Genomic DNA, 13,501 nt, shown 5'->3' on the forward strand with positions numbered 1-13,501 from the left:
TGCACAGGTATCGTAGACTCTTTGCACAGGTACCGTAGACTCTTTGCACAGGTACTGCAGACTTTTTGCACAGGTACCGTAGACTCTTTGCACAGGTACCGTAGACTCTTTGCACAGGTATTGTAGACTCTTTGCAGAAGTACCGCAGAGACTTTGCACAGGCATTGTAGACTCTTTGCACAGGGACCGTAGGCTCTTTGCACAGGTACTGTAGACTCTTTGCACAGGTACCGTAGACTCTTTGCACAGGTACTGTAGACTCTTTGCACAGGTACTGTAGACTCTTTGCACAGGTACGGTAGACTCTTTGCACAGGTACCGTAGAGACTCAGCAGAGGTACTGTAGAGACTCAGCACAGGTACTGTAGAGACTCAGCACAGGTACTGTAGACTCTTTGCACAGGTACTGTAGACTCTTTGCGCAAGAACAGCAGACTCTTTGCGCAGGAACAGCAGGCTCTTTGCAAAGGAACAGCAGACTCTTTGCAAAGGAACAGCAGACTCTTTGCACAGGAACAGCAGACTCTTTGCACAGGAACAGCAGACTCTTTGCACAGGAACAGCAGACTCTTTGCACAGGAACAGCAGACTCTTTGCACAGGAACCGCAGACTCTTTGCATTGGTACCGCAGACTCTTTGCACAGGTACCGCAGACTCTTTGCACAGGTACCGCAGACTCTTTGCACAGGTACCGCAGACTCTTTGCACAGGTACCGCAGACTCTTTGCACAGGTACTGTAGACTCTTTGCACAGGTACAGCAGACTCTTTGCACAGGAACAGCAGACTCTTTGCACAGGTACAGCAGACTCTTTGCACAGGTACAGCAGACTCTTTGCACAGGAACAGCAGACTCTTTGCACAGGTACAGCAGACTCTTTGCACAGGTACAGCAGACTCTTTGCACAGGTACAGCAGACTCTTTGCACAGGTACAGCAGACTCTTTGCACAGGTACAGCAGACTCTTTGCACAGGTACAGCAGACTCTTTGCACAGGAACAGCAGACTCTTTGCACAGGTACAGCAGACTCTTTGCACAGGAACAGCAGACTCTTTGCACAGGAACCGCACACTCTTTGCACTGGTACCGCAGACTCTTTGCACTGGTCCGCAGACTCTTTGCACAGGTACCGCAGACTCTTTGCACAGGTACCGCAGACTCTTTGCACAGGTACCACAGACTCTTTGCACAGGTACCACAGACTCTTTGCACTGGTACTGTAGACTCTTTGCACAGGTACCGCAGACTCTTAGCACAGGTGCCGTAGACTCTTTGCACAGGTGCCGTAGACTCTTTGCACAGGTGCCGTAGACTCTTTGCACAGGTGCCGTAGACTCTTTGCACAGGTGCCGTAGACTCTTTGCACGGGTACTGTAGATAGCTAGCACATGTATCGCAGACTCTTAGCACAGGAACAGCAGACTCTTCGCACAGGTACTGCAGACTCTTCGCACAGGTACTGCAGACTCTTCGCACAGGTAGTGTAGACTCTTTGCACAGGTAGTGTAGACTCTTTGCACAGGTAGTGTAGACTCTTTGCACAGGTAGTGTAGACTCTTTGCACAGGTGCTGCAGATTCCTAGTGCAGTACTGCAGACTCTTTGCACAGGTAATAAAGGACTCAAAGCACAGGTACTGTAGACTCATAGCACAGGTACCACATACCACAGACTCAAAGCACAGGTACTGTGGACTCAAAGTCCAGGTACCACAGGTTCATGGTACATATACCACAGACTCCTAGCACAGGTACTGCAGACTCGAAGCACAGGTAATAAAAGCATCAAAGCACAGGTACTGTAGACTCATAGCACAGGTACCGTAGACTCTTTGCACAGGTACTGTAGACTCCTTGCAGAGGTACAGCAGAACTCTTTGCACACGTACCGTAGACTCTTTGCACAGATACCGCGGACTCTTAGCACGGGTACTGTGGTCTTCTAACACAGATATCGCAGACTCTTACAACAGGTTTTGCAGACTCTTTGCACAGGTACCGTAGACTCTTTGCACAGGTACCGTAGACTCTTTGCACAGGTACCGTAGAGACTCAGCACAGGTACCGTAGAGACTCAGCACAGGTACCGTAGAGACTCAGCACAGGTACCGTAGAGACTCAGCACAGGTACCGTAGAGACCCAGCACAGGTACCGTAGAGACTCAGCACAGGTACTGTAGACTCTTTGCACAGGTACTGTAGACTCTTTGCACAGGTACTGTAGACTCTTTGCACAGGTACTGTAGACTCTTTGCACAGGTACTGTAGACTCTTTGCACAGGTACTGTAGACTCTTTGCACAGGTACTGTAGACTCTTTGCACAGGTACTGTAAACTCTTTGCACAGGTACTGTAGACTCTTTGCACAGGTACAGCAGACTCTTTGCACAGGTACAGCAGACTCTTTGCACAGGAACAGCAGACTCTTTGCACAGGAACAGCAGTCTCTTTGCACAGGAACAGCAGACTCTTTGCACAGGAACAGCAGACTCTTTGCACAGGTACCGCAGACTCTTTGCACAGGAACCGCAGACTCTTTGCACAGGAACCGCAGACTCTTTGCACAGGAACCGCACACTCTTTGCACTGGTACCGCACACTCTTTGCACAGGTACCGCAGACTCTTTGCACAGGTACCGCAGACTCTTTGCACAGGTACCGCAGACTCTTTGCACAGGTACCGCAGACTCTTTGCACAGGTACCGCAGACTCTTTGCACAGGTACTGTAGACTCTTTGCACAGGTACCGCAGACTCTTTGCACAGGTACTGTAGACTCTTTGCACAGGTACCGCAGACTCTTTGCACAGGTACTGTAGACTCTTTGCACAGGTACCGCAGACTCTTAGCACAGGAACAGCAGACTCTTCGTACAGGTACTGCAAACTCTTCGCACAGGTACTGTAGACTCTTCGCACAGGTACTGTAGACTCTTCGCACAGGTACTGTAGACTCTTCGCACAGGTACTGTAGACTCTTCGCACAGGTACTGTAGACTCTTTGCACAGGTAGTGAAGACTCTTTGCACAGGTGCTGCAGATTCCTAGTGCAGTAATGCAGACTCTTTGAACAGGTAATAAAGGACTCAAAGCACAGGTACTGTAGACTCATAGCACAGGTACCACATACCACAGACTCAAAGCACAGGTACTGTGGACTTATAGTCCAGGTACCACAGGTTCATGGTATATGTACCACAGACTCCTAGCACAGGTACTGCAGACTCAAAGCACAGGTAATAAAAGACTCAAAGCACAGGTACTGTAGACTCATAGCACAGGCACCACATACCACAGACTCAAAGCACAGGTAATAAAAGACTCAAAGCACAGGTACCACAGGTTCATGGTACATGTACCACAGACTCCTAGCACAGGTACTGCAGACTCAAAGCACAGGTGATAAAAGACTCAAAGCACTGGTACTGTAGACTCATAGCACAGGTACCACATACCACAGACTCAAAGCACTGGTACTGTAGACTCATAGCACAGGTACCACAGGTTCATAGTACACATACTGCAGACTCAAAGCACAGGTAATAAAAGACTCAAAGCACTGGTACTGTGGACTCATAGCACAGGTACCACAGTTTCATGGTACATGTACCACAGACTCCTAGCGCAGGTACTGCAGACTCAAAGCACATGTAATAAAAGACTCAAAGCACAGGTACTGTAGACTCATAGCACAGGCACCACATAACACAGACTCAAAGCACAGGTACTGTGGACTCATAGCACAGGTACCAGAGGTTCATAGTACACATACCGCAGACTCAAAGCACAGGTAATAAAAGACTCAAAGCACAGGTACCACAGGTTCATAGTACAGGTACCACAGACTCCCAGCACAGGTACTGCAGACTCAAAGCACAGGTAATAAAAGACTCAAAGCACAGGTACTGTGGACTCATAGCACAGGTACCACAGGTTCATGGTACATGTAGCACAGGTACTGCAGACTCAAAGCACAGGTAATAAAAGACTCAAAGCACAGGTGCTGTAGACTCATAGCACAGGCACCACATACCGCAGACTCAAAGCACAGGTACTGTGGACTCATAGCCCAGGTACCACAGGTTCATGGTACATGTACCACAGACTCCTAGCACAGGTACTGCAGACTCAAAGCACATGTAATAAAAGACTCAAAGCACCGGTACAGTAGACTCATAGCACAGGTACCACAGGTTCATAGTACACATACCGCAGACTCAAAGCATAGGTAATAAAAGACACAAAGCACAGGTTCCACATACCACAGACTCAAAACACAGGTACTGTGGACTCATAGCACAGGTACCACAGGTTCATGGTACATGTACTACAGACTCAAAGCACATGTACTGTGGACTCATAGCGCAAGTGCACAGGCTCATGGTACAGGTGCTGCAGACTTATAGCACAAGTACTGCAAATTTCTAGCACAGGTACTGTGGACTCTTAGGGAGAGTATCACACGCTCATAGTACAGGTTCCACAGACTGTTCAAACTGGTACCGCAGAATACAGGAGTACTACATACTCAAAGGAGAGGAACTGATGATCCTGTGTCACAGGTTTTATGCATAGGAGTGGCCTGATGAGGGTGACAAGGGAAGTGGTCCAATGGGGGTGGGGTGAGGGCGGTTTGTAAGATGGGGTTTGAACCGTTGTCAGGGAAAGGAGGGCCGGCTTGTGGGAAGAGTTCACCGGGTGCAGTAGAAGGGCAGGAGTATTACCTGTTGATTAATTAGATCTTCTCGCAGACGGCAGCCTCAGGTCTTTTTGAAGCTTTCAGAAATATACAACCAGATCCATAAAAATATCAATGAAGGATTGGCAAATGCGTGTGGAGGACCAGCGCTAGCCGACATGCTTTGAGAGTAAGTGCTACCACCAGCTGTGAATGTTACAGAGGCTTAACATTTTTTTTTTAATCCAACCTGGATACATTATCTCTCCTCACTTTACTGATGGATCCGCCTTGCTTGGTTCAGCCACCGTCAAGCTGCATAATTCTTAAAGTATACTAACGGCATTACACGATGAGGGCAAAGTCATAGCTGCCAACTGTCCCGTTTTTGACAGGACAGTCCCAGCAAGTCGGAGACTGTCCCTGGTAATTCACTACTTGCACTTCCAGCCCTACCAAGGGTCTTGCAGGGAATTGTGATGGGAATTTCAAACTTTAGGCCAAACTAGCCGAGTTGGAAAAATTCTCAAATGCAGCAATGGGAGAATGTTTCCAACTCAGCTACTTTGGCCTTAAGTTTGAAATTCCCATCTCAATTCCCTGCAATTCTCTTTTTATTGAGTAGACACTATAATCTGCACTATGATAAGCAGGCAAAGTTAAATTATGCTAAGTATGTGCGTTGGGGGGAGTGGGCGGAGCTTTGGGGTGTGGTAGGTAAAATTTCACATAAGTAATTGATAGCTGAGCTGCAAAGTGTCCCTAGAAATTGTTTTCAAATGTTGGCGTCTATGGCAAAGTGGGTCTGATTATCAAACACCTCTAAGGCATATCTTTTTTCATTTATTGATTAACCACAAAGATAAGACAAATACAATTCAAAATTGCTGTGCATAAAGACAACATCACACACGGGACAGAGGTTGGTATAGGATATTTCCATTCACAAAAAACCGCCTATGTACTAATAGGTAGGTTCACAAAATTCTGAATAATAGTGGGTCTCAATCAGAATATTTAAGAGATAAGTCATACATTGTAACTCCCTACAGTTGGCTGCCATCACAGGGATGGTGACATTCTGGGGTCTACAGACCACCATGCCTATGATTGCATTTGAAATAAAGTCAACTTTACTTTTAAATACAGCCCATTTTTCTTGAAGGAAAAAGGGCTACATTTAAAAAAGATAGGGGATTTTCTTGTTCCATTGTTTGAGAGTGGGCAGTAATCAAAGGACCACTGCCAAGATAGGGGATTTTCTTGTTCCATTGTTTGAGAGTGGGCAGTAATCAAAGGACCACTGCCAAGATAGGGGATTTTCTTGTTCCATTGTTTGAGAGTGGGCAGTAATCAAAGGACCACTGCCAAGATAGGGGATTTTCTTGTTCCATTGTTTGAGAGTGGGCAGTAATCAAAGGACCACTGCCAAGATAGGGGATTTTCTTGTTCCATTATTTGAGAGTGGGCAGTAATCAAAGGACCACTGCCTACTACCCCCAAAATCTTTTTTGTTTTAATTCACAGAGGGTAGGACCCCTTCCCATTTGTGAATGAATTAACACCTCCTTTGAGGTGTCGGTATAAATTCACAGTTTTGTAACCAGGTTCCAGGTGTGAAACATTGATACATACTCTAAAGAATTGGAATTTAAAAGGGATGCCGTAAACACTTGACACCTAATACTGATTCGTTATGGGTTTGCGAACCCATTTTGTGAATCAGTATGGTGTTACCGGATCGGAAATGGGGCTTGTCCATAAAAAAGGCTATAAATAGCAGGCTTTGCGACTGCATGATAACTTTATACATCCATAAGTGCTTTATTCCATCTTGACAAGGCCGTACATCTGAGGATCGACAACTGGGTATATCTGCTTCATACTGTGCAATATAATATCATCTATTTGTATCTTACAGCACCCCTTATCTACGAACCAGTTCCCAGATACCCCCACGTCTTGCGTTTCTGAGGTATAAATAGGGAATATTTCAGCGCTTGTATTACACCCGGTCAAGTCCTTGACCCAAATGTCCAGTTTGGGGACCTAACATGGTGTGAGAGTTCAGCAGTGCACTGAGAGGAGTGCTGGGACTTCACAACAAGTTATGTGTGACATTTCTCACATTATCAGCCGCCAGAAGTTGTATACCTTGGAACCTGCCTTGCGACATGGAGACCTTTCATGTGTGGGCTTCTGCAAGAGACACTCCTTCCAGTGCTCCCTCCTCTGGGGTTCAGCAGGAGTGGCGAATGCCCTAAGCAGGATTGGAGGTATGGAGCTTGTGTATATTTACACTGGTTGTGGACAGCAGTAAGCTCATTTATCCGGTGACAATTGATTGCCCCCCACCCCCTCGCCACCACAGAGGTATATCTCAGCATCTCCACACCTACACCTGATGCCCGGCTTGAGGAGGAAAGTGCTGCTAAGTGCCGTGGAGATGGTCCTTCACCACGGGAAGCAGGTCTGTTCAGCACCATGAAGGGGAGCAGCTGAAGACGCTACATATTGGGCCTTTAGGAGCTAGATGGGTAGCTATAGAAGTGCTCACCTGAACTTTTTGTAGAGAAACTCCTGCAGCATCTGCTCCCGCTTTCCTGTAGGGAAAGAAGAGACACCCACATTAACAGTTATTATAACTCCTGACTTTGCTCATGATAGCTCTGCTCTTTTATGTTTCCTTTCTGTGGTTCTCTCTCTCTCTCCTCCTTTCGGTTCCTTTCCTTCCTATGGTCTTCTTGCTCCTTTCTATGGTTTTCTCTCTCCTTCTTTGGGTTCCTTTCCTTCCTATGGTCTTCTCACTCCTTTCTATAGTTCTCTCACTCCTTCCTTTGGGTTCCTTTCCTTCCTATGACTCCCACTCCTTTCTATGATTCTCCCTTTTGTTTCCATGGCTCTCCCTCAGCTTCATATGGTTCTACATCATCTTCATATGTTTCACCCCTTCCACCTAAGACTCTCTCTCTTTCCTGTGTTTCTCTCTCTCCTACGTATCTTTCTCACTTTCCATCATATAGTCTTCTCTCTTCTTTTTAAGATTCTCTCTCACCTTTCTATGGTTCTCCAGCTACTAGTTATGGTTCCCACTCTCCTCCCTATGCTTCTTCATCTTTTTATGGGTCCCCTCCAACCTATGGTATCCCCTCTCTTCCTATGTCCTCTCTCTCCTGCCTATACATCTTTCACTTTTTCCTGTAGGCATCCCTCTCGTTTTATGGATCTTCTTCTCCTTCCTATGGCTTCCTCTTTAACTATGGGGTATCCTCTCCTTCCTATGGCAACCCCTGTCCCTTATATGGAATTCCCTCTCCTTTCTATGTTCACTCTCTTCTTCATATGCTTCTCTCTTCTCTTTCTACAATTCCCCTCCTTTCTATAGGGTTCCATTTTCTTTCCATGTTTCTCTCTCTCCTTCATATGCTTTTCTCTTGTCTTGCTTTAGTTCTCCCCTCCTTTCTATAAGGTTCCCTCTTCTTTCTATGATTTTCTCTCTCTTTCATATGCTTCTCTCTTGTCTTCCTACAGTTCCTCGCGCCTTTCTATAGTGTTCCCTCTCCATTCTATGTTTTGCTGTCTCCTTAATATGCTTCTCTCTAGTATTCCTACAGTTCCCCCTCCTTTCTATAGGGTTCCCTCTCCTTTCTATGTCTCTCTCTCTCCTTCATACGCTTCTCTCTTGTCTTCCTAGAGTTAACTCCCTCCATTCTGTTGGGTTCTCTTTTCTTTCTATGATTCTCTCTCTCTCTTTCAATGGCTGGTATATACAGCCTAACCTGCCCTGCACAGGCGATAATCCCCCACAGATGGCTGGTATATAAGGCCTACCTTGCCCTACACAGGCGATACTCCCCACAGATGGCTGGTATATACTGCCTACCCAGCCCTGCAGAGGCGATAATCCCCACAAATGGCAGGTTATTCTGCTTACCCTGGCCTGCAGAGGCGATAATCCCCACAGATGGCAGGTTATTTTGCCTACCCCGCCCTGCAGAAGCAATAATCCCCACAGATGGCAGGTTATTCTGCCTACCCTGACCTGCACAGGTGATAATCCCCACATATGGCTGGTATATATGGCCTACCCTGCCCTGCAGAGGCGTTAATCCCCACAGATGGCTGGTATATACTGCCTACCCTGCCCTGCAAAGGCGATAATCCCCACAGATGGCTGGTATATATGGCCTACACCGCCCTGCACAGGCGATAATCCCCAGAGGTGGCAGGTTATTCTGCCTACCCTGCCCTGCACAGGCAATAATCCCCACAGATGACAGGTTGTTCTGCCTACCCAGCCCTGCACAGGCGATAATCCCCACAGATGGCAGGTTATTCTGCCTATACTGCCGTGAACGGGCGATAATCCCGACAGATGGCAGGTTATTTTGCCTACCCTGCCCTGCAGAGGCGATAATCCCCACAGATGGAAGGTTATTCTGCCTACCCTGCCCTGCACAGGTGATAATCCCCATAGATGGCAGGTTATTCTGCTTACCCTGCCCTGCACAGGTGATAATCCCCACAGATGGCTGGTATATATGGCCTACCCTGCCCTGCAGAGGCGATAATCCCCACAGATGGCAAGTTATTCTGCCTACACTGCCGTGAACGGGCGAGAATCCCCACAGATGGCACGTTATTCTGCTTACCCTGCTGTGAACGGGCAAGAATCCCGACAGATGGCAGTTTATTTTGCCTATCCTGCTCTGCAGAAGCGATAATCCCCACAGATGGCAGGTTATTCTGCAAGCCTGACCTGCACAGGTGATAATCCCCACATATGGCTGGTATATATGGCCTACCCTGCACTGCAGAGGCGATAAACCCCACAGATGGCTTGTATATACTGCCTACCCTGCCCTGCAGAGGCGATAATCCCCACAGATGGCAGGATATTTTGCCTACCCCGCCCTGCAGAGGCGATAATCCCCACAGATGGCAGGTTATTCTGCCTACCCTGCCCTGCAGAGGTGATAATCCCCACAGGTGGCTGGTATATACTGCATACCTTGCCCTACAGAGGCGATAATCCCCACAGGTGGCTGGTATATACTGCATACCCTGCCCTGCAGAGGCGATAATCCCACAGATGGCAGGCTATTCTGCCTACCCTGCCCTGCAGAGGCGATAATCCCCACAGATGGCTGGTATATACTGCCTACCCTGCCCTGCAGAGGCGATAATCCCGACAGATGGCAGGTTATTCTGTTTACCCTGCCCTGCAGAGGTGAAAATCCCCACAGATGGCTGGTATATATGGCCTACCCTGCCCTGCACAGGCGATAATCCCCACAGATGGCAGGTTATTTGCCTACCCTGCCCTGCACAGGCGATAATCCCCACTGATGGCTGGTATATATGGCCTACCCTGCCCTGCAGAGGCGATAATCCCCATAGATGACTGGTATATATGGCCTACCCTGCCCTGCACAGGCGAAAATCCCCACAGATGGCAGGCTATTCTGCCTACCCTGCCCTGCACAGGCGATAATCCCCACAGATGGCTGGTATATATATGGCCTACCCTGCCCTGCAGAGGCGATAATCTCCACAGATGGCAGGTATATATGGCCTACCCTGCCCTGCAGAGGCGAAAATCCCTACAGATGGCAGGTTATTCTGCCTACCCTGCCCTGCAGAGGCAATAATCCCCACAGATGGCTGGAATGTACTGCCTACCCTGCCATGCAGAGGCGATAATCCCCACAGATGGCAGGTTATTCTGCTTGCCCTGCCCTGCAGAGGCGATAATCCCCACAAATGGCTGGTATATACTGCCTACCCTGCCCTGCACAGGCGAAAATCCCCACAGATGGCTGATATATACGGCCTACCCTGCCCTGCAGAGGCGATAATCCCCACAGATGGCTGGTATATATGGCGTACCCTGCCTTGCACAGGCAATAATCCCCACAGATGGCTGGTATACATGGCCTACCCTGCCCTGCAGAGACAATAATCCCCACAGATGGCTGGTATATATGGCCTACCCTGCCCTGCACAGGCGATAATCCCCACAGGTGGCTGGTATATACTGCATACCCTGCCCTGCAGAGGCGATAAACCCCACAGATGGCAGGCTATTCTGCCTACCCTGCCCTGCACAGGCGATAATCCCCACAGATGGCTGGTATATATGGCCTACCCTGCCCTGCAGAGGCGATAATCTTCACAGATGGCTGGTATATATGGCCTACCCTGCCCTGCAGAGGCGAAAATCCCCACAGATGGCAGGTTATTCTGCCTATACTGCCGTGAACGGGCAATAATCCCGACAGATGGCAGGTTATTTTGCCTACCCTGCCCTGCAGAGGCGATAATCCCCACAGATGGAAGGTTATTCTGCCTACCCTGCCCTGCACAGGTGATAATCCCCATAGATGGCAGGTTATTCTGCTTACCCTGCCCTGCACAGGTGATAATCCCCTCAAATGGCTGGTATATATGGCCTACCCTGCCCTGCAGAGGCGATAATCCCCACAGATGGCAAGTTATTCTGCCTACACTGCCGTGAACGGGCGATAATCCCCACAGATGGCACGTTATTCTGCTTACCCTGCTGTGAACGGGCAAGAATCCCGACAGATGGCAGTTTATTTTGCCTATCCTGCTCTGCAGAAGCGATAATCCCCACAGATGGCAGGTTATTCTGCAAACCTGACCTGCACAGGTGATAATCCCCACATATGGCTGGTATATATGGCCTACCCTGTACTGCAGAGGCGATACTCCCCACAGATGGCTTGTATATACTGCCTACCCTGCCCTGCAGAGGCGATAATCCCCACAGATGGCAGGATATTTTGCCTACCCCGCCCTGCAGAGGTGATAATCCCCACAGATGGCAGGTTATTCTGCCTACCCTGCCCTGCAGAGGTGATAATCCCCACAGGTGGCTGGTATATACTGCATACCTTGCCCTACAGAGGCGATAATCCCCACAGGTGGCTGGTATATACTGCATACCCTGCCCTGCAGAGGCGATAATCCCACAGATGGCAGGCTATTCTGCCTACCCTGCCCTGCAGAGGCGATAATCCCCACAGATGGCTGGTATATACTGCCTACCCTGCCCTGCAGAGGCGATAATCCCCACAGATGGCAGGTTATTCTGTTTACCCTGCCCTGCAGAGGTGAAAATCCCCACAGATGGCTGGTATATATGGCCTACCCTGCCCTGCACAGGCGATAATCCCCACAGATGGCAGGTTGTTTGCCTACCCTGCCCTGCACAGGCGATAATCCCCACTGATGGCTGGTATATATGGCCTACCCTGCCCTGCAGAGGCGATAATCCCCATAGATGACTGGTATATATGGCCTACCCTGCCCTGCACAGGCGAAAATCCCCACAGATGGCAGGCAATTCTGCCTACCCTGCCCTGCACAGGCGATAATCCCCACAGATGGCTGGTATATATATGGCCTACCCTGCCCTGCAGAGGCGATAATCTCCACAGATGGCAGGTATATATGGCCTACCCTGCCCTGCAGAGGCGAAAATCCCTAAAAATGGCAGGTTATTCTGCCTACCCTGCCCTGCAGAGGCAATAATCCCCACAGATGGCTGGAATGTACTGCCTACCCTGCCATGCAGAGGCGATAATCCCCACAGATGGCAGGTTATTCTGCTTACCCTGCCCTGCAGAGGCGATAATCCCCACAAATGGCTGGTATATACTGCCTACCCTGCCCTGCACAGGCGAAAATCCCCACAGATGGCTGGTATATACGGCCTACCCTGCCCTGCAGAGGCGATAATCTCCACAGATGGCTGGTATATATGGCCTACCCTGCCTTGCACAGGCAATAATCCCCACAGATGGCTGGTATACATGGCCTACCCTGCCCTGCAGAGACAATAATCCCCACAGATGGCTGGTATATATGGCCTACCCTGCCCTGCACAGGCGATAATCCCCACAGGTGGCTGGTATATACTGCATACCCTGCCCTGCAGAGGCGATAAACCCCACAGATGGCAGGCTATTCTGCCTACCCTGCCCTGCACAGGCGATAATCCCCACAGATGGCTGGTATATATATGGCCTACCCTGCCCTGCAGAGGCGATAATCTTCACAGATGGCTGGTATATATGGCCTACCCTGCCCTGCAGAGGCGAACATCCCTACAGATGGCAGGTTATTCTGACTACCATGCCCTGCAGAGGCAATAATCCACACAGATGGCTGGAATATACTGCCTACCCTGCCATGCAGAGGCGATAATCCCCAGAGATGGCAGGTTATTCTGCTTACCCTGCCCTGCAGAGGCGATAATCCCCACAAATGGCTGGTATATACAGCCTACCCTGCCCTGCACAGGCGAAAATCCCCACAGATGGCTGGTATATACGGCCTACCCTGCCCTGCAGATGCGATAATCCCCACAGATGGCTGGTATATATGGCCTACCCTGCCCTGCACAGGCGATAATCCCCACAGATGGCTGGTATATACTGCCTACCCTGCCCTGCAGCGGCGATAATCCCCACAGATGGCTGGTATATACTGCCTACCCTGTCCTGCAGAGGCGATAATCCCCACAGATGGCAGGTTATTCTGCCTACCCTGCCATGCAGAGGCAATAATTCCCACAGATGGCTGGTATATACTGCCTACCCTGCCGAGGCGATAATCCCCACAGATGGCTGGGATATATAGCCTACCCTGCCCTGCAGAGGCGATAATCCCCATCGATGGCAGGTTATTCTGTTTACCCTGCCCTGCAGATGCGATAATCCCCACAGATGGCTGGTTATTCTGCCTACCCTGCCCTGCACAGGCAATAATCCCCATTGATGGCTGGTATATATAGCGCC

General features: G+C 49.3%; 1 protein-coding gene across 1 annotated transcript in view; it reads right to left on the bottom strand.

The window, feature by feature from the left end:
- Positions 1 to 13,501, bottom strand: part of SPAG8 (sperm associated antigen 8) — a 230,039-nt gene that overhangs the window by 185,230 nt on the left and 31,308 nt on the right. Inside the window, exon 4 of the mRNA XM_085627734.1 lies at positions 7,234 to 7,279. Coding sequence (XP_085483860.1) covers positions 7,234 to 7,279 — 46 coding nt within the window. The remainder of the gene's footprint in view (positions 1 to 7,233; positions 7,280 to 13,501) is intronic.

Source organism: Triturus cristatus, chromosome 2_1, assembly GCF_964204655.1.
Source record: "Triturus cristatus chromosome 2_1, aTriCri1.1, whole genome shotgun sequence".
NCBI classification, from domain to species: domain Eukaryota; kingdom Metazoa; phylum Chordata; class Amphibia; order Caudata; family Salamandridae; genus Triturus; species Triturus cristatus.